The sequence below is a fragment of the Dermacentor andersoni genome, chromosome 8 (genome assembly GCF_023375885.2).
Source record: "Dermacentor andersoni chromosome 8, qqDerAnde1_hic_scaffold, whole genome shotgun sequence".
NCBI classification, from domain to species: domain Eukaryota; kingdom Metazoa; phylum Arthropoda; class Arachnida; order Ixodida; family Ixodidae; genus Dermacentor; species Dermacentor andersoni.
In genome coordinates, this window is record NC_092821.1 from 104,248,807 (window position 1) to 104,270,636 (window position 21,830).

The 21,830-nt window shown below is 43.8% G+C and overlaps 1 protein-coding gene across 1 annotated transcript in view; it reads left to right on the top strand.

Annotated features, from left to right (window-relative positions):
* The window catches only part of LOC126529470 (DNA-dependent protein kinase catalytic subunit-like), a 181,166-nt gene that overhangs the window by 39,298 nt on the left and 120,038 nt on the right, over window positions 1-21,830 (top strand). The window contains exons 24-35 of the mRNA XM_072284110.1: window positions 4,224-4,422; window positions 6,248-6,387; window positions 8,245-8,313; window positions 8,718-8,825; window positions 9,772-9,870; window positions 12,404-12,531; window positions 13,639-13,733; window positions 14,695-14,797; window positions 14,932-15,062; window positions 17,466-17,535; window positions 19,082-19,227; window positions 19,608-19,752. Of these exons, the coding sequence (XP_072140211.1) occupies window positions 4,224-4,422; window positions 6,248-6,387; window positions 8,245-8,313; window positions 8,718-8,825; window positions 9,772-9,870; window positions 12,404-12,531; window positions 13,639-13,733; window positions 14,695-14,797; window positions 14,932-15,062; window positions 17,466-17,535; window positions 19,082-19,227; window positions 19,608-19,752 (1,433 nt within the window). The remainder of the gene's footprint in view (window positions 1-4,223; window positions 4,423-6,247; window positions 6,388-8,244; window positions 8,314-8,717; window positions 8,826-9,771; window positions 9,871-12,403; window positions 12,532-13,638; window positions 13,734-14,694; window positions 14,798-14,931; window positions 15,063-17,465; window positions 17,536-19,081; window positions 19,228-19,607; window positions 19,753-21,830) is intronic.

The following is a 21,830-nucleotide window of genomic DNA, read 5'->3' on the forward strand; positions in this document are numbered from 1 at the left end:
GAAAGCAGCAATGGTTTGAATCGCTTTGGCTCTTGGTCATTCTTTAATACCATTGCAACACGGGTGCTTTCAATCCCGATCAAGCCCGATATTTATTAAATTTGTCAGTCACGATCAAGGATGGTAGCTTTTGCATGGTCCAACAATCCAAATCAAGTCGGTTGAGCTCATTCAGCATTATGGTGCAGACAACAGCCTACAATTGCGATCTACTCAATCCGAATCATGCAAAATCACCCAAAGCACCCGTGTCTGGGCATCCAATTCGAACTGGACTTGACAGTGCCCGAAAGTGCCTGAGTGACAGAGGTATAAGTTCATCATGGGTTTAGACACCTCAGGGACATCACAGTCGTCTTGTCGCGCTACATGATAGTAAACTTGTCTGTCTTATACTTGCAAGGCAGCTTTCCATGCGAGTGTCTTGACACTTATTTTAGTCTTTGATGAACCTTTTGCCTATTTCTGTGTTTTCGTTTTTTAGTGATATCGCATCGTATCATGCCATTTGCTTCACCTGTGCAAAGCTGCCGCTCCTGCCGATGCTCAGCAGTGGCACCCAGCAAAGGCTGCAAGCCCCAGTGTCCCCTTTAATAATGGATCCTATTTACATGCAAGAGCGCTTTCAACTGACTGTGTGACATGGTCAAAAACTTTTGCATGCGGAAGCGTTAAGTAAATTGGCATGCGGAAGCAAATAAGCGCGACTTACTTGACTACCAACAACAGCCGTGGTGCATGCATGTTTCCTCAGTTTTTTGCACTGCCTGCTCGTAAATATTTAGAATTTCACGGGCGGGTATCGGCCCTTTGTTTTCGAAGCTGTTGTGGCCCTGAATGGCAGGCTTGTGCATACAAATGCATAGGAAAGGCAATCTCACAGCCAGTACTTCTGTACACAACACGCCTATGCGACCGCGATGCCTGGCGACTTTTTTGTTTGCTCCCACAAGAGGCACTGCTCAGCAGCATCCGTAGTGCCGCCTAACCTGGACTGGGAAGTTTATGGAGGTCTTCAAAAAGTTCAACGTGCATTTAAGAGGAAGCTTTAGCTCAGGCCCAACTCCGACAGGCGGCCTTTTCAGATGCATGTAAAATGCAGAAACACTTTTTTGAGATAACCCCTGGACCGATTTTAATGAAATTTGTTGCATTTGAGAAAGAAAGGTAGATTTTAGTGACTGTTGAAAGTGGAATTTTGATTAGGGCAAGAATTTTGTTTATAATATCTTCAAAAATTCGAACGTTTGAAAAAAATGGAAGCACGATGTTTATAAATTAATAGCCCTGCATCAAGGACAGATATTGCGGTTCTGTAAACGGTAGCTGTTAGAACATTCAAAGCGGACAAATTTGATATCTCAATTTTTATCTTACATCAATTTGTTACATTGTGTACAAGGGTTCTGCAAAAGCTGTGTTTCCATATTACTAAATCCTTTGATATTGATGTGTAACCTATCAATTTTGTCCGCTTTAGATGTACTGCTAGATGCAGTTCACAGAATTGTGGTATTATTTTTCATTGCTCAGTTACAGAGTTGTAAACCTGATAGTTTCGTTTTCTGAAAATTCGCGATTTTCGCCAATCTTTTATGAAAAATTCGAGTTCGACAGTCGCTAGATTGTAAGTTTTTCTTTTGTATGCAACAAAACCTCGTCAAATTTGGTGCGGTGGTAGCGGAGAAAAAAGAATTCTCCTTTTACATGTATTTAGATAGGAGCACCCGAGCTAGAGCTTCCACTTAAGTGCACGTACTGGAGCCCCTATCGAAACCCTATCGCACCCTTGTCGAAACGCGGCCGCCGCGACCGGTAAGCGGACTGCCGCTTTGGCACCTAGGCGGGTCCGCATTCAGGCAAAAAAAAAAAAAAAAAAATGTCTGGTGTTTTGTCATTTCACCCAACTAGTCGGAAACACGACGCCAGATGCGAAAGTAATTGTAAGTCTGCTTGGTGCAGCTTATTGGTAGCCAGGCTCGCTGTTTTTCGTGAGAGTGACTGGGTTCCTGCGAGGCTTTCTGCGGTTGCCGTTTCTAAAGACTGTTTAAATTTCCCGCCAATCGCTCTGATGTACGGGCGCTGCCGCGCGGCAGTTGCTACGCGAAACTCGATCGATATCGGTCGATTAGGAAGAGTGCTATCCCCATCGCCCCTCGAAACGTTCCCAGGGACTGTGTTGATGTTTAGAACGAACGCGAGAGCAGCGCACACGTGGACAACTTCCGCGTCCTTCGGAGCACCTGCGCCGTTATCCTGCGGTGGCGGTTCTCGGTCGAAGCTTTCACCGGCACTTGTCTGGCATCCCTACGACCCTGCACGCGAATGCGGAGGGCATTCTTCGGGGCGAAGATCCCGGCCAGAAGGCATTGTCCCGGCGCGATCTATGTGTCGCTTGGCTGAGCCAACAGCCGCGCGGCAGGTTGAACTAGAACGTCGCTTCTCGACAAAATGCAAAAGCACCGTCGGTGCGGCAAAGACATATTGCGAGCTTGAAGGAACGACGCTGTTTGATTTGTTTTAAAGGTCGCCCCGCGTCCGCGGGGTTCGGCGACCCGTAGAAGAGCTAGGCCTAAAAAAAAAAGAAAAATATGTGCGCAGTTTGTGAGGCGCCTCGGTCGAGTTTCGCGCGCATTCGTCGCGGCATGTCGATCGCGGCCGCGGTGTAACCAGGCACCCGCGGGACATTGTTTTCGTTTCTTTCTCAATTTCTTTCTTCCTCTTTTTTTTTTTTTGCTGAGCCAAAAGTCGGCGGAATTGTCGTTCTTGCGCGTGATCGGCGCGCCGAAAAACGTTGCACTGGTCGTCATTTTAGCATTTATAATTTTTTTTTTCGCGCGCCTGTATCTTTAGACGCGCTCAGCGTGCCAGCGGCCATAGTGCATCCCACGCTTCAAAAAAATTAAATTGCGGAAAAGGACAACCTACACCGTGACACGTCGCGTGGTTGCAATTGGTCAACCGTAAATTAAAAGGAAGTTGGGGGGAAGGGGGAAGTAGGAGTTCGAGCGCTAAGTGTGTCGGTATTTGCATATAGGGATGGATAAACGAGTAGAATACAGCAAACATCATTATCTCTGAACAGTCTTCTCAGGTGTGTATAATTTCTTTAAGCTTAAAGGGACACCAAAGGCAAATACTTAGTCGACGTGGACTGTCTAAATAACATTCCAGAAACCTTGCAACGCTTGTTTCATGCCAAGAAAATGCTTAGTTTACGAGAAATTTACATCTGCTGAGCCCGAATACCTTTTTCGAAATTCAAATCTTTCACCACCTAATCAGGGGAGTGGTGACGTTGCATACTCCATCACCACCCTTTGCTGCCGTAGGTGAGTAAAACGGCGGTACCACGCCAAGACAGAGCAGCGGATTCACTGCTGCAGCTGCTTTGTGGTCAAGTGGCGAAGATTGTTTGGGCATCCCGCGACACCGCATGGAAGTTGAATTCTCTGCTACTTGCAGTTCATGCTAATTTCACGAGCAATCAAAACCAGCGAAGCACTACGCGATAACAACTGATACGCGTAAGCGTGGGCGGCGCAGAGCCGAACAAAAACGAAACCTTTTGATCGCCCGCGTCGTCTTCGAGGGAAATTTCAATAATTTCTTTTTTCTAAAAAGTGAAACAAAGGTGGACAAGTTGCATTTTATTTCGTCTTATAATGCAATACAAGGATGTATTGTGGAACGAGTGGTTGAGTACTAGTGACAGAATTTAACTGAGGAGTGCTTTCTTCATTGGGCAAATACTTGAATGTCTCGTGGGAGTCTCTAATCATGTCCTGCATTTGCCTCCATTTCTCGATTATTAAGGCTCTGTTCGCAATAATATTGACGCCTTAGAGATTCTCAAGCACTAATCTATCATTTTGGCTTGACTTAATATGTGCCTTTAGTGTCCCTTTAATTATCTTTCTTTGATGGCCTACTACCTCTCCAGTTTTCTATATCCGCTTTACTATAATAGCCTGACTGTGTGTTCGAGCAAGTAAATTAACTAGCATGTGCTGCCTAAGAAGAACTCGTATTATATTGGTAATTGTATGACTTTCACCACTATTCAACTTTGTTCAGTTTGATCTGAAACTTCAGTCGACAGACCATTCACATGCACATTAAATTGTAAGTTTTGAGAGGCCAATAGGAAACTTCCTGGGTGCAATGAAACACTACAGGTAAGGCCAGCTTCATTGTTCACAACATTGTTTTCCGTGCCCCAGCTCCAAGAAACTGAGCTTGAGACCCTACGGCGCAAGATCCTAGACTTTCTGGGCAGCCTTGACGGCGAGCGGCGGGCATTCCTTATGGCTGATTTGGAGAAGGAGACACTGGCAGCCGCCCTGACGTGGGACCCAGAGACGCGAGAACATCTGCTCTTTGCCATGCCTTTCCCCGACGCCAAGATCGACATTGCTTTTGGTACTGTACGCTTTAGACTTTAACCATGTGGTGTGTTAGCACTGAAGGCTGTTTCACATGGGGCAGTTGGGGAGGGGAGGTGCGGAGGAAATTTCTGCTGCCACGGGTGTTGCTCAGCAATTTTTGGTGACACCTTTCACATGTGATGGCAACGGTGCAATTTCTGTTGGAGCGACATCCAACATTGCCCCCTTCTCATAAAGTATTCACGTCTGTATTGTTACAATAAAAGCAATGTGGAAGCAAGTCAAATGTTTTCATTTTGGTATTTTATTTAACAATAGAATAAGTACCGTGATCTGTGGCCTTTAAAAGCACTGAACATTTGGGTTTGCTTGGTTCGCAGCTGTGGTGCGAAACAGCGCCACTATGACAATGGGAAGTAGAATAGTTCACATCAAGGTGGAAGCTTGGGCGAATTAGTGGTTCAATATCGACATGTGTGCACAGCGCAAAAGACGAGGACTGAAGGAAGAACACAGCACAGGCGCTGAACACAGCACCTGTGTTGTGTTCTTCCTTCAGTCTTCATCTATTGCGCTGTGCAAACATGTCGAGTTCACATCAGCAAGGAAGCCCCTATTTCAGCGGTACTTGCTGTCGCCCTGCCCACAATCGTGCTGATTGCTATGACTCCGCAACAGCGCGGCCAACTTGACGGCACTCAGTCAGAGAGGGGGAAAGGGGGGGCAGCAGTAGCGAAAGCACGGAAATCGCTGTGAAGCTAAGTGAAAACTGTGCCTTGTGAAACAGCCTTGAGAAGGAATCTGTATGCTGAATTCTAACTGAAGGTGCATGTTTAGTCTAGCCATTCACATATTTATTTGTACTGTTTTGTATCGACCACTGTTATGAGATCTGTCAGCTTCTGACCTGCCCATAGATTGCACCACAAAACTAGCTAGCCATACAGTTTCTCGCTAAAATTATCAGAAAGGAATCAGGCTCTAACGTCTGCACACACTGCCAGTACAGTGTTTCTTCCAGCATGGGGAATGATGGGTTAACACATGGATTTGTCTAAATGTTGCCCAATTGGTCTGAAATTTATGGGTTAACACATGGATTTGTCTAAACGTTGCCCAATTGGTCTGAAATTTGTCCTTCTGGCTTCAAATAAACTTCTCATTTCTTGTTTTAACTTAATATTGTCACCTCAGATTTGCCAATTTTTGCCATTATATATAATGTTTTCAGAACAGTACGAAAACATTCTTTCATTAAGGTATCTTTAAAATGTTACCCGTAATTATTGTCACTGCACGAAGGCCATCCAGACCTAGCAACATGCATTCTCAGAAGTGTCGAGACTTGCTTACACTGTCAAAATCGCATAACAGCAAGAAGTGGTCACCGTAGGACATACCGCTGCTCTAAAGAAATATTGTGAGACTAACACACAACACTGCGAAACAACAAAGAACAATAAAAGAAGCCATGCCAAATCATAAATAAATCTATGTATGACCCATCGTTCCCGTCGTCGTTGAATGACTATTGTGACAGATCTCTTTATAGCAGTTTTAGTAAGAAACTCTATGTAGCTAGCTGCCTTATCCGGCGACCTTAGTCACACCGAGGGCACATCTGGATGCTGTCACAGTGCTTCAACACTCGTAATAGTCGTAAAGCACTGACGGATGCACTGACACAAGGGATTTGTTCTTTGTGAAGCAACTCGAAAGAAGCTGTGTTGTTGACGAGTAGGACTAATCCTAGACAGTTTCAGCCCAAACTGTTATGATGAATGCAGATAGGGCATGAGGGTCAGGTGGTTGAACAGATTTTGCTGCGCGGCTCACTGTACCTTCATTTTGTTTAAAAGACGGCTTCCTGCCTCGGGTGGTCGAGCTGGCACGCTTTGCTGGCAACCGCCAGACAAAGGTTGCAGCCTGCGAGCTCCTTCATGCCCTGGTCCTCTATGCTGTGGGCACTGGTGTACAGAACACTGAGAGAAGGGCCAAGGTATGTGTCTTAACCCTTTAATTGACAAATTATTCTTGAGAAATAAATTTCCAGAATATTGAATCTTGTAAAGTGCTCAATTAAATCAGCATATCAATGCACCCACAATAATCTATTCAAATGGATGCTTTTCTTTGGAAAGCAACGCTAAATATTTCTTTACTGAAAAAGAAATTTGGCCTCACCGTACAATTTGCAGCCAGTACAGTCGACTTCCGTTTATGTGACCTTGATAGGACTGATGAAATCAGTCAAATTATCCAGCGGGTCAAATTAAATCACAAGCCAAGAAAACGCCAGAACGCACCGCCTTGTTCTAACTTGCTTCCAAATAAAATGCATGCCCACTTTCTGTGGCCAAAGTAGAAAACTAATGTAGAATTTACATTGAAGTTTCTAAACAAAGAAATCTAGTGAGCACCCAATTTTTAGCAAGAAGAATGAGCAGGGTCCTAATACGTGTTGCACAATGGTGGCCATTTTCCTTAAGTCAGTTTTGCCACCATACAGCCACAGTGTGCGATAAAGCTCACAAACACAATCAAGGCAGTTACTGCTTCTTATCCGTTTGCACCCTGCAGGCAATCTTCATCCCTATTTTCTTGGGAAAAGAAAGGGCCAAGCATTACAATTAGGTAAATAATGTAATCGGACTTTGTGAGGTACCGGTATTGCTGGAAAATCTTAGAGTAGGCCTAAAATAGGAATTTTCGATAGGAGATATTTTGATGCGTGTTCAACATATTCACTGTCCCCTAAGCTATGCCAAGAGATGCTGCCAGTCTCCACAGGAAAAACGAATTCCAGCCGTAGAAGACTAAAGAAATCACTGGGCATGTACTGCCATCCACCGACCGAAACGTCACTTAAGCCTTGCATGAGCATCACTTGTCCAAAACGCTCAAGGGTAGAACAAGTTCCGCAAGGGCGAGCCGTACTCATCCTAAACACTTTGCTGATGTGAAGACTTGGACGAGCTGGGATTAAAGAACCATATGCTGAAGCTTCGAAGCAGCTGGTAAGGCCTAGCTTTGGCACTTGTTCATCACTGAGCCAACAACAGTGGGTGGTAATGAGCTGCTTGCGTCATCGAGGCGAAAACACCACTGCGGGAGGCTTCCTGCCTTGATGCGTTCATTAAGGAAAATTGCACTTTCGCATATTCCGCGAACCGCAGAAAATAGTTGCATTAAGTGCACTGCCGCATGCACAGATCATCCCGGAAAGTTCGTCGTATTTATCTCATCGAGGTAAAATTTGCCCAGACATTTTTCCGTTGTTCCCGATAGTTCATCAAAAGTAAAATTTATTGCACTGGTAATATAGGCAGACCAAACTAAGTGAGATGAATGGTCTGTTATATCCCAAAGTATAGTGTATGCGGATCCATTGCAATGGATATGGACTGTAGTCACTTGAAAATGAATTTCCTCTCAAATTGCTCACAACTAGGCTTACGGGCCACATTGAAGAATCACGCATGGCCAAAACTGATGTGGATCTTCCACTACAGCATCTCTAGTAGCCCATTGCACAGCCTTAAAATGCAAAACCCTGGTAACTCTTAGTCAACCCCATTTCACCCCTGAACCAGCACTTGCATCAGCATTGTAATTTGCTAGTGTCCTGCTTGGAAGTTTGAAAGAAGACCCAGATAGCAAAACAACATTTGGTCATAACTTATTGATACCTTATGGAGTAGCTTTTGCCTTACTTAAGGGTTTCTTTGTATTTTCTATCAACTTGACGCATCAACTATGGCTTCCGTCGAAACCCTGTTTGCTGTTTTTAGCCTGTTGCTCGCTCTGTTTTGAAAACGAGTTGAGTATTGTGCTGAATTGCCTCTTCGCATCGCAGTGTCCAATGGTTCACCTCTACAAGCACCTGTTTCCTGAGCTGCTTCACTTATCCTGTGACCCTGACCAGGTGAGCTAGGTTGGCCATTGTGCCAAGATGCTCGCATATGTTTCACATAGAGTCTTATGGTACGTCTGGCTGGCCATAGTCGATGGCTTGGAACACATTCACTTAGTTCATTCAGAGCGCAGTTCTTCACCTTGAAGTACACAAAGGCATTCTCATTTTCATCCTAGAAAAATTGTTGACAATGAAAGTACCACAACTAGAAATTTCTCTATCAGTTTCAGGTAAGGGTGGTTTGGAGTGGATTTTAGCAGAATAATTAACCTTACACAAGATTGCTTGATTTGCCATCTTTCCTTATTGGTCAGTCATTATTTTGGTCAGTGCTGAAGGAATGCTGCAGCTTCGTTTGGTTTTATCTTGTTCACTTTTTTCTTTCACTTCTTTGTTTTTTCATTTTTTCTCAGGTTGCACAGAATTTGTTCAGGCCCCTGACGTTGCAGCTGACGCACTGGTTTAGCAGCAAGTCGACTCGAGGGAGCCAAGAAAGTGTCGCCATCATCGAGTGCCTTTGGGTGAGTGTGCCGGCTTGATATTCTTGATATTTGGGTTTTAAGTTGCAGGCATTGCTGAAACAAAAAACGTGAATTCTAAATTCTTCTGATTACTTTTATGTTCTTTTCTTTCCTTTTACCATTGATGGTGCATATCCAACTTGTGTGTGCCGAGCGAGATTGATTATATTTTACCGGTTGATTTAAAGCAAGTCATTGAAACTTAATCTGTGTGTGCAATCTTCATCCTAAGCAGTGATATGAATGTGTTTGTTCTCACTGTGGAGGAGATGAAAAAGCTGTCCGTGTGGGTTTGATCATAAGTGTGTGACCATTCTCAATACCTCGGAAGGATGGTCTGCTGCTTGAGTTCGCATTCCATTCTTGAGTCAAGAGGCACAAAAAAGCTGTAAACTTCGTGTGTCATTTTTTAGCTGATGAAGATGCCTCTCACATTAGTGACTTGCAGAGTGGTTACACGTGTAGTATGTGGTATTCAAAAACCAAAACTTGTCATGCTAGCATTCATGGTCGTTTCCACAAACCATGACCATGACTTTTTTCTCCTCCATGGCCTTGCTGAGCAAAATGCTGGGCCACTTATCACCTTAATATTAGCATTGCTTTTGTAATGCTTCTTGGCAGCTTTTGCCCGGCATTTTCACTGTCAGGCCTTCAGCGTTTGTTTAAAAGCACTAGATTACAGGAGCCTGTCTCAAGCAACTCCTCGGCATTGGAATCACGAAAGAGCATTACTGCAATGCTGAAACTTGATCACTCGGCAATATTTAAGAAGAACATTGTGTCAAAGCATTGTTTGTCAATGTGGTGGCCAGTTTTACACATTGCAAAGGCATGAATAGTGCCATCCTTACTGCAGATGAAGCTCTCTGTTCTTTCAACAGGCCACAACGAAATCAAGCGGCGCGCACTAGCATAAGGGCTTATGCCGGCTTGCTCTCCGCAGGACACGGTCACGCAGTCGCAGGAGACAACGGTGCGGGACTTTGCCGCTCAGTGCCTGAAGGAATTTATGGCATGGAGCATCAAGCAGTCGTCTCCAAAAGTGAGTTGTCTCTTTGAGCTATGAGTCAGCAAAATAAGCTATGCTCACTCACACTGCTACTCATGCTCACACTTACGTAACATGCCAGCACTCAGTCGCATTCATACCCGCTTTCATTCACCCTCACCAGCACCCACTAATGTTAGCATTCGCCTTCACTCACACACACCTGCACTTACATTCATGTGCAGGTCCACTCAAACTCATTGTCGCTGACTTTTACTCATATTTGTGTTGATTGGCACTCACCCCACTTCATGTGCAGGCTCGCTCAATCTCACCAGCGCTCGTTCTCATTCATACACCCACGTGTCCACTCGCACTTCTTGTCACTCAAATCGCACTCTATGTCAGGATCTGTGAAATCAGTGTGGAGGGACTGCACTCATGTGTGAGCGAGCTGACCTAAGCTTTGGGCTTATTATTCTGCGAGTTCTGGTAGGCTGAGTACCATGGGCTGTGGCAAGTTTGCCAGAGTGCACGGCAGTGCAAAAATGCTGTTTTTTGCATACTGAATGTTCATAGTGGGAAGCCGGCTGTGCTTAAATGAACCAGTGAAATTGAGCTTGCTGAGGTAGCTGTGATCTTTGGTCTGGCACTGACATAAGAGAAAGCAGCCGGGTAAAACATTCCGTATATCTGGTATACATATTAAATATTCAATTAGCAATTTATTTCTTAGTATCTGCACATGGTTATGTTTCTGCTGTTCACTTATGGCAAACAAAAGGAAGCAGAATTGTTTTATTTATCGTAATAGCCATTAGCAATAAATATTCCCGATATCTTTACTACTGAAATATATAGTGTATGTTAAGATTAAATTTCAAAAACTAAAACGTTTTCTTTTCCAGTTGAGTACGCATTCAAACGAAACTCGGGAAACCAAAAATCTTTATGCAGTCAACATCTGATTTCTCTGATTCCTTAAAGGCTGCGAAAATGTCCGATAAATCGCCAGTCTGAAAAAAAATGAATGCGTGCCTGTTACTGCCCCCGAATGCTCACACCGCCTCAGGCATGTCCATAGTAGCTCTGAAAGCCTGCCAGTACACTTATTAGGCATATTGGTGCTCATACTGTGACAGGAGACGGTGGATGCATCAGTGTATAATTAAGGAAGGCGTACTGTGACCCGTGACAGCAGCGCCCCTTTCTGCTCTTGGTATGCTTCAACACAATACAATGCATATGCTTGGCCGCATAATTCCGCTGTATTGCGGCAAAGCTAACTTTCTGGAACACTTGATCCTTGTTGAACGTTTCACTTTTCGAAGCCATTGGTGAGAATGACAGAGGTTGAGTTGGCGCCATTGCCGACAGTGTTGAATGATTTCAATGAAAAGCACTGCGCCAAACAGCAGGAAGCTTAATAGCGAATGTCGAAGCTGCTAGGCCTAGCATTGCCGGGGTGGCTGCCAGCAGATCGACATGCACGCCACGAGAGCACTGGTTCGAAGCTGCAAGATAATCAAAATTTTAATGGTCATTTCAAATAATGCCATTACAGACCTGCGGTCATGCAAAAGATCTCTAAAAATACAGCAAAGGGTTTCAGCTTCAGAATTTTTAGATGACAACCTTATACATAGGCTCTAAGAGGTATGTGACAGTGTCACGAAGGCATCCCAATTATCTGAGATGTCCGGTCATTGATTGTTTTTATTTGTCCATAATCATTCTCACTGTAACTATATTATACATTTTTTCTGGTACTAGAGGGATTTAAAGTGGCATTTAGAGCATTTTCATAAGTTGAGGCCAACTTCCTACCATATATTGCCAACCATATGTTAGTCTAGAACTTAGGAATTCGAAAGGCTGTGCTCAGACAGAGTACTTATTGGCAACCTATTCAAGGCTACGTTTGCATACCAGCCAACTCTCCTGAATTTTTGATAAAATTGACTAATTTGGGCTTGTGAGATTTTACGAATATTTCGTCAAGTTTTACAAAAAGTAAGTTCTATTTGCAAAAATGTTTCACTCTGCAGTGTCCAGCCATACACTTTGAAAGTATTCTTTCTAATTGTGAAAGGACATCAGGGGGGTACTTGCTTTGAGCAAACGGTTCCCGAAGCACATGAAATCGTCAATCACAAAGTCACGAAACAAGTCACTGTGGTCTAGGAACAGCGTGTTGCTCATCATTTAGTGGTGTTCCAAGATGCTGCTGCTTGTGTGATGTCTCTAAATGGAAACCATCGTTAATAAATAGCATATGTGTGCTCCTGGAGAAACTTGGAAAACAAATGTATTACTATCCTCCCGTCTCCCTTCCGGTGTTGTGTCTGTGAGATCTCTACGCATCCTAAAGCTCACAGCACGGCGATTGCAGGCTTGCCCATCGCTAACGACCTCGACACTGTCTGGGCCGTTTGATTGTTCCCTATTTTCCACATGAAAAGAAAACGCCCATACCATGTCCAGGAAGTCAACGTTGCTTCTCAAATGGCTTCTCAAACGCTTCAAAAGGTTTTGTCTATTCAGAAGTCATGCAACTTGTCTCAGCGGCACTGCATCGCTCTCTCAGGAGCTGGAGAAGAGCCCAACCAACGTGCAGTCGGTGCTGAGGCGTCTGTGCAGCTACTGCCAACATCCCAGCGCGTCGAAGCGCTTGGGAGCAGCCCTGGTCTTCAACAACATCTACGTCCTGCTCAGGTGAGTGAACGAGTGAGTTGCCTCCCTGTCACTGGTGCTGTTTCTATGGGCAGCACTCCTAAATGGAGGTCCACAGAAGCTGGCATTTCACATTAGAGGAGTACTCCGACATACTTTTCAACGTGTATAAACTATATTACATAGAAGAGTTAGGCTTGGGTAGTATGAAGCTCAGAAAACACTTGCAAGATATCCTAATTTGATACCAAAGTTGATCATCAAATGCCCGATCTATTGTCATTGACATTATTGGGGTGTCATGAGTCATGACAAAGCAATATTTGCCGATTTTGTGCAGCAGTATAGCTAGATATGGATGTTGCTTATAAAAGACAAACATAAGTGCTTTGCACATGTCTTCTGGCTGTGCTCGCATGTGGCGACCACAGTGATTGCTGGAATGGAGTCACTGTATTGTTACATCATGACGCATCTGCCTAATAGGTACCACAATTGAAACTAATATATAGAAACAAATATCATAGAAAATCAGTAAATTATTTATGGTGCTCTGAAACAACCAATATGGGTAATAGGCCACTCAACTTGTACACTGTTTAGATTTGGGCAGAAGCCACACATTTGTTATATTGATTTTATCTGTTTGTTTTGTCACAGTACTTGTTGCAAATAGGTATGCAAATACTGCATGGATAAAAATTCAAAGACTTCTTTCCTGCTTTTGTTACAACTCTTCTGATTCCATGGGCAAGGCTTTCTTTCATTCAGACGTTTTATTCTATATATGCTAGTAACTAGTCTCACTTATTCAGAGATTTCATTTTGCCTAAAGAAGGTACTTTTTGAGTGTTAGCTTAAGACTGACGATATCCATAGAAAAATGTTGGCTCAGAAGTTTGAGCATGTGATCAGCTTTATTTATTAGTCACACAATCAATTTGCATTGCATTGTGGCATTTCCTAATTTAAGTTTACCTTGTCACATGTCTGCTGTACTTGTAATGTCAGTTGATATGTCACTTATATTATAGTGTTATTAGATGCATAAATGTACATTGCCCTGCAAATCATGAATTAAAAATCCGAGCTCTGATCTTTCGGTGTCTGCTCTACAGTCAACGTTGTTCAGAGTGTCTCCTATTTCAGGGAGGAGGAATCTCTTGTGGATGTTTTCATCTTGGAGACCCTTGCTTACTTTGTCGACAGCTTGAAACTTGCTCACGCTGACGAGAAAACTATCGGTAAGTGCTTTAGCCACCGGTTCCGCTGCAGTAAGACTAAATTCTGCAGCCTGTTACTGCTCTTACTTTATCTAGTTTTCGGGCCATCAAGGCCTTACTTGACTTGTTAAAAAGCACGCACCTGAACTCTAGGCTACAAGGAGATTGGCCTGCTGTGTGTTTTGCATCTTCCTTGTGTAGGCATCGTCGGCCATCTTGTTCCCTCCTTCTTTCCCTCTTACCCTTTCCCCAGCGCAGAGTAGCTGGCTAGAGGAATGTTCCTCAGGCCAACCTCTCGGCTCCATTTTTTTTCTCATTAGACTTTTCTCTCTCTCTCTCTGACCTGTATCCAGTCGCTACGGCAATCTGGTTCTGAGCTCAAGGTTACTAGTTCGATTCCCAACCACAGTGACCACATTTTGATTAAAGCAGATTGCGAAAACACTTGTGGGGTTATTAAATTTAGCTTATAGATTTTAGCAGAACTTATTTGCTCTGTATTCAGTGTGTCCCTGCACTTGGGGTTGTTGTCTTTCAAGCAACCTCAAACCTGTAATTGATGCACCACTCGTGAATGCCAAAGTTTATATACACTATGTTTAGATAAAAAGTTTAGATAAACTTCTTTTAGTGCAGTTTTCCTTCTTCTTGTGACAACGGACAGATTCTTAGTCAAGCTTTGCTATATGTGTGTACATTGCTAAAAATTGAAACACAAAACAATTTTCATAATACTGCAATGCATTGTATTATTTCCAGTTTCATCTGCATTTGTAACAGCGGCTTAATTGAAACCCCAGAACGTACACTGATTTCATTTAGAGGTTTAAAGTAAAGAAACTGTCAAGGGGACCTCATGAAACACAACTCATTCGGATGTCCAAATGTGCATCTAAATTACTGCACCATGATCATTGTGTCATTAGATAAGGAACAAAAAGTCAGTATACTTAACCTGACTGATTGCTTTGATCTTTGGCAGGCACAAGAGAACTTTGTTGCCGAGCGCTGGACAAGATTCTGCGAATTGTCAGTGCCAAAAGCAGCCTGCTGAGTAGCTCAAAGAGCAAGCGACGGTGGCCATTGTGAGTTTAGACCCAGTCTTAAAGAAGTGTGTTGCCTTTATTAATAAGCTTGCCAACCTTTTGTTGCCTCCTGCTTGTTGGCTTTATACATGTCCTGGCTGTACAAGTATGTCTTTGTGTGCTCCACGTTGCAGCGATGTCGAAAAGAAGCCGGTCACGCTGTCCTTGGCCGTAGAGTGGCTGCTCTTTCAGACGAGCTGCCCACAGTCCGACTGCCGCCACAAGTGCATGGAGTTGGTCTGGGCTCTCGTTCCAAGGCTTCCAGGTGAGGGGTCCAGTTCTTAAGACCACGTTGGATGTAAAGTCCATCTCTACAGCTGAGCCCACTTATAAAACAAACTTTAGCAGTGCAATATACTAAGGTGTGTCTCAGAAAGAATACGGGAAAGATGACGAAGATTGAAAAGACACAGGTACCACCACAGTGCATGCACTTAGGAACCTGCATGCAATGGGTTATAATCAAAGACATAGTGCTTTTGATTGCATGCTGAATTTTGGTGCTCCGACTGTTTCTGTTCACACTGGGTGTTTGTTGTAAGTGGGCTTGATTGTGATTCCCGTACTTTCCAGTGCATGAGCTGTGTCTTGTATAAGTCTCCTGTTGTATCCTTGTGTGTTGGATGTGCGATTTACATTAGGCACATGGCTTTAGGCTTATACCAAATGCATGTTTGACACATTTGCCAAAACTCTATTGTGTTGTGCTTTCTGACAGAGGTCTTGGAACTTAGATTTTGGCTCTAATGTGAAAGTTTCTTTTTCCTTGTCACACCTTCCATGTGTAGTTTACAACACTATTTACTATTCAACCTCTTCACTCACTTCATATGTATGTTTTTAAAATATTATGCTTGCAAGAGTGGTCTAGGCCATTCTACAGCTACTTGAGCCTGTACTTCAGCTCACCAACATCACGCATTGCAGCGAAAGCTATGGGCTGTGGAGATTGGTTTATGTGAGGCTAACCATATGACGAAAGGGAGGAGGGGAGGGCAGTGTTCAGGAAAGCACATGATGCTCCTCTGCTCTATAAGGCACAAATGAGACTACTGCAAGGTTCGTCAGCTCTCCAGATTTGATACAGGGAAGGCTCCACAGTCAGACTGCCAGCAAATGCAAGTTTATTGGCCCAGGGTACATCACAGAGCAACATTCACTGCTTGTGGGCAAAGACTTGCTGCAAGGCCCGGCGAGTAAGCGCGGTTGTTGCACTAAGCTAACAAGTAATAGTCTAAGAAGCATGACAAGCCACAATAGCAAAGGTCCCACGTAACCAGCTGGTAGCAGGCCTGTGGTGCATAGGCTGCGGCGAGGAAACGCTCATTGTTACAGGGCTTGCGAGGAGAGGGAGCCGGAGGGCAATCGTAGAAAGGCCAATCAAGGCGTGTCCCAGTGACATGTTCTCACGCATGTGGCTTGCCTCTGAGAGGGAGAAGCACAGTTTGCATGGGAAAGTAACTAAAGTGCACTAGCCATGTGCACCGTGTTGCTGCTTGGGCAGTGGTTCCTGAAGGTCGACCTTGGCAAACGGCTGTCACTGTGTGTGAGCTTGGGGATATAAGGCATGGGAAGGCACCTTGATCCTGGCAGGGTCAAGTCAGCCAATCAAAAAAAATAACCAGATGAAAAGCTCCTCCAATATCTGGCTCTGATTGTTCTCCACACAATACCGACTGATTGCTAGCTTCACGCAAGTATTAGTAGCACAGAATGATCAAGCCCTTTTCCACCCGTCTGCACCCTTCTTTGGAACACGTAGCTGGATCTTGCAACTGATTAACTGGCATGATCCCTTATAACCCTAAGCTACACTACACAGAATCAGTGAAGCAGAGTATACAGTGCACTCAATCTATTATATTGAGACTGGCCGTATCGTGAAATCTCAGCGCACTTTCATGTCTGTGATAAAATAGGTAGTTTATGGGTAGTCAAGTAAAAAAATTTTTTGCTTCTATAGCAAGTGCTTGGTATTAGAATGTATGGTATCATTCTGTAGAAGAAGGGATATGCTTTCTTATGGTATTATTTTCAAGCAAACATTTATGAACAATTCTGTGAAGAAAATTATTTAATGAACAACATTTTAACAAAACTCATTAAAACATAGGTGCTACTTTGCACCAAGAGAACATTAAAAAATTTTGAAATATACATTTTGAGCAACAAGTCTATTTACAACATGTGCAACAGTGACAAAACGGTTCGGAGTAGAAAATGAAACCTATTGACGGATACCTGTTGACATTCCGGGGCTATATGAAGCACTTTCGCCGTCCGTGCTGAAGTCTGAGGAATCAAAATCACCTTCCGAGTCTGTGCTGCTACCACCATAAAAAAATTCTAACGCAGGCTCATCGGAATCCATTGAAATTCGCCATTTCCGATGAGCTATGAGTGCTCATCATGCCCAACTAAAGGGCTCTTCAAAAATCCCACTACGGTGGAAAAAAAAAAAAAACACGATAGCCAAACCAGAAAAATAGTTTTTCTTTTATGCACCAGATGGCACTAGCTGTCCGAAAGCACTCTGAGTGCAGAAAAATTTGAAGTCAGAACTATCGATAGTGGGCTATAAATGGGTATAGGCTTGGACTGGAAAGTTTAAAGCCTTTACACTTTTAATGACTAATGCAGTTTGTTATCTTCGATTACCACTACGCAGGAGCGCCAACCCACAGCAGCTATGTGGCACAACTACTCAAAGCCAATGGGGACTCATTTTTTCTCGAAAGGTATCCTGCCTTTGGCCTTTATTTCATCTGATCACTTTAATTGCTTCTTTTTTTTTTCTCTGTGGGGCGTAAATAAAGTTACAGCTGCCAGGGTAGTGCGGTGGCCATGGCATTTTGCTGCTGCATTGTATGAGATCACGGGTCCACTTCTTTCTCGCAGTGACCCTATTTCAATCGGGAATGGAAGCAAACATGCTTGTCTATCGTGCTTTGGGTGCACATTGAAGAAGCTGAAGTGGTTAAAATTAATCTGTAGTTCCCCCCACTCCCCCCACTTCCCCCTACAATGTCCTTCATAGCCCATTGGGGCAGCCTTAAGATGCTAATGCTCAGAAGGCATTATATTGGGGAAGGGGGGAATTATTGTACACTTGGACAATACAAGTTTACAGAGGTTGCAGAGCAGCAATGAATCAATAAACTAACATTTGGAACTGAAATGGAGTGTTCACAAAACAAAACAGCGAAGTACTGTGAATGTCATCATCACTTGGAACTTCTAATGAAGTCCCCACCCCTTCAGCTGTGACCAGCCTCACTGCCATAATTGCAGCACGCATGCTAGTTCAATGCATTAAAAAGGCAACCAGCAAGTTTCATTTAAGTATAGTTATATAGTTAAACAGTGATAGTGTGTTAAACAGTGATAAAATTGTGTCTTACACACTTTCATGTGCCGCTCATATTAATAACATGCAAACTAACAACGTAAAAAATCTTAGTCTTGCACTGTTTCCTGCAATTACTGCAGTATTTCAAGAGTTCAGGGCCCTCACTTGAATACTAGTTGCATTGAGTTGTTCTAAGCCGTTCTTTTGTGCACAGTTGTACTATGTGGTCACTGTCATATGACTCATCATTCTTGCCTTGAGTATGCCTGTGAACTGTCCATACTTTTTTGGTAAAGTTTAAGAATTTGGGCTCTTTTACCATTTTACAAACGTCACATCAAGTCTCACGAAAAATAAGTTCTGTTCGCAAAACTGTTTTAAAGCAGTTGAAAGATGGGCGGCGCAAGATTGAAAAGAGTAGATGCAAAAAAGAAGTTGGTGGGGTATCTACGCCGCCCTCTTCCACCAGCGCAAGACGTCCTATGCCAGAGAGGCGCTCGTTTCGTGTGTGTTTATACGAATTCCTGAAGCAGGCAAAATCAACAACCACAAAGTTGCTGATGAAGTCACTGATCCAGAAACAATGCCGTCAGTCTCTGTTGTTCCAAGTTTGCTGTTGTTTTGTGTCACGTCTAAAAGTAAATCGTTGTTAAGAAAGTGCGTATGTATACCACAAAAGCTAAGTATTCAGAGCAAACTTAAATGTGGATATCTTGTACCTTTGTTGTGTCAGGATTTTAATGAATTCTAAAGTTGACAAGCTGACAGGTGTGCTCAAGTCTCTTATTGTGATTTTTTTACTGTATTACAAGAGTAACTTGCCATATTGTACTTTGGGAAATGCCCTGTCCTTCATAAGGATGTTCCAAAATCTTGTGCAAGCCATCTAAAGCGTGTTTTTCTTCAGCCTTTTCTTATCTGTCATTTGATCACAGATTTGAGGAGGGTCTGTCTGCAACAAGCGGCACTTGGACCAATTTGACGGGCATCCGCAAGTTCTGCGACCACTTACTTGGCCTGCTGGAATGCTACACTTGGATCTTGGAGCAGCGGCTGCTGGAACCCAGGCTGTTGTTTGAAGGTAGCCTTGCTGATATTCAAAATAGTTAGCCAACCTAACTGACCACAGAGCTTGAGATTCTTACATTACAGTAACAGAAACACCATGATGCAAGTTTCTCCGACTACGAACACATTTCCAGTGTTACCAACGGGGCTGTCAAGTTTATATTCACAGCGCTTCATAAATAGTGTGCAACTCAGAGCCCAAGGACCATGAGAAAGTTGTGTGCTGGAAATGAGGGTGCTTGTGTGAGCTTCAGTTCAGGGCAGCCAATGTTGCAAGCCTAAATAAAGAGCAGCTCTGTCTCTTGTGATGTGATCTTGTAGTGATGAAAATCACGTTTTGATAATCTTGTGGTGATGATAATGGTGATCGTGTATTGACGCTTTTACTCTTAGTTTCTGGCAAGCCCAGCTCCATCTTTTCTCTGGTCACAAAGTTCCTGGAGCAGCTCGCCTTGTGTGAAAACTTGCATGAGGCTCTGGGCAATGAAGAGACTGCTTCCTTGCTGTGCACGCCAACAGGAACATCTGCACTTAATGTGTAAGTGTTTTAAAGCCTTTTTTGCCTACCTTTCCAAAGTATGGCTTGACTGGTTCAGTCGGTTTTTCTTCTTGGTGGCTCATCACAAGCTGCCATTTAAAGAAATTTGGAATTTGAGCCACGATCTCTCAGTGCAGAAACCCAGTTCTCTACCCCAGGTACTCTAGGTTATGTTTAAGCATCATGGTCGCTTTCTTGTGACGTTTTAATGGCAACGTATAAGTCCAGTTTGTGTCCGAACAACAAAGCCAGTCGAACAGTGTCTCCACACATTTTGCAGCATTTGATGGCCCACATCTATTCTTTTTGTCACTGCCAGTATATTTAACTGAGCACACTGTAGCCCTCAGCAACATCAGATCAGTGGCAGTCAATTACTCTGTGAAGCAATGCTTGCAGAAAAATAACTGATATTTTTAAAGGGGAGAAGAGTTGGGTCTTACGCCATAAGATATACAAAAATTTCAGCTTCTAGTTAGTGAAAATTTTTGGATATATGCAACTTTATGTGCTTATTTCGAATGTTGGGTCGTTTTTGTTCATCTCGCTTGTTTCTAAATTAATGCGAGTTTCCTTGACTTAATTTTCCAAAAAACATTGTGAAAAATCAGTTCAGGTTTCACTTAAAGGGTCCCTGAAATGGTTTGGACAAATTTTGTAGACGCGGAGGGTACAGCTACAGTAAAGCATTAGCGCCAGAATCCAAGTGAAGTATCCCATATTAAGAAAGCTACAGACAGTTATAAGTTACCCTCCTCCCTAGCCATGCTTTTTCTGCTCAAATCATTCACTAAGTCATCGGGGCTAAGCTCCGCCTTCACTGGCTATGCATCGTTTCGTCTACATCCGGTTGTCTTGGAGCCAGCGTGCGAAGCCACTCCAACGTCTGCGTTAGCCGCCTGGCCGTTGATCCCCTGCGAGAGCGTTCTGTCACAGCACTGAGTCTGTCCTCTATTCCGGTAACCGCGTGCAAGCTGGGCGTTTTGACATGTGGGCAGAGGCGTAAACTAAAGCCCCTCCGTACTACTACTGCTGTGATGAACGGGCTTAGCGTGAACACGAGCGGCCTGAGAGGCCTGCACGGTGTGGCCACCTGGTGGTGCAGCGCTTAACCAGCCTAACACAGAGCTACTAAAAATTCAAACAGCGCTAAACGACAGGACCAGAATGAGGAGGAGACAAACACGGCGCTGATCAGCGCCGTGTTTGTCTCCTCCTCATTCTGGTCCTGTCGTTTAGCGCTGTTTGAATTTTTAGTTACCATGCAACACCAACTCGCCCAATCCGCTGCCCTTCTACAGAGCTACTATTGCTGTAACCAAATGTAAAACATTTTAGTCATTTAAAAAGACAATGTGCTCACAATTATGCTCCTGCCGAAAATTTACGCCAGCAGCAAAGTAGAATACACTTGGTTACTGCTGTATTAGCTCTGTGTTTGTCTGGTTGAGCTCTGTGCCACCAGGTGGCTGCACCGTGCAGGCTGTTTGAGGTTGCACCTCTGCTCATTTGATATAACGCCCAGGCCCAGTCCACTTGCACTTTCGTTTAGCAAAATACTGGACACACTAAAACTCTCTTATTGGGGTAGTAATCCTGCGGTGTGGAGTGACGGCCGCAAACGCGTAAATGCTGGCGCTCATCAGATACCGACAGCCCGATGTGCTGCAACCAAACCACTCACATGTTGCCTTGCAGAGGTACATGGTGTCGCAGCTTGACATGTTGCCGATCGCTAAATTTGCAGCCCACAGTGTAACAAGGGTGATCCACAGTGCTCACGAAAGTAAAGCTTGAAACTAGCACTAAACGCGCAGCTGGCGTCAACACAGAGAATGTCGTAAAACAAGCAGATGACACTTGATGTGTGCTGGAAGTGCTTCAGTGTGGCGATAAAGTGTCGTGTATTCTCCTCTTGTTCTTTTCTTTCTTTATATAGAAACAAATTAACAAACATTACAACTATTACGAACAACATTTGTTTACCATGAAATTGGAAAAATTATCAATGATGCTACCTAGTTAGCCATTGAATACTTCACCCAACTGGTGTCAATTGGGAGGGGGCAGCTGAAAAC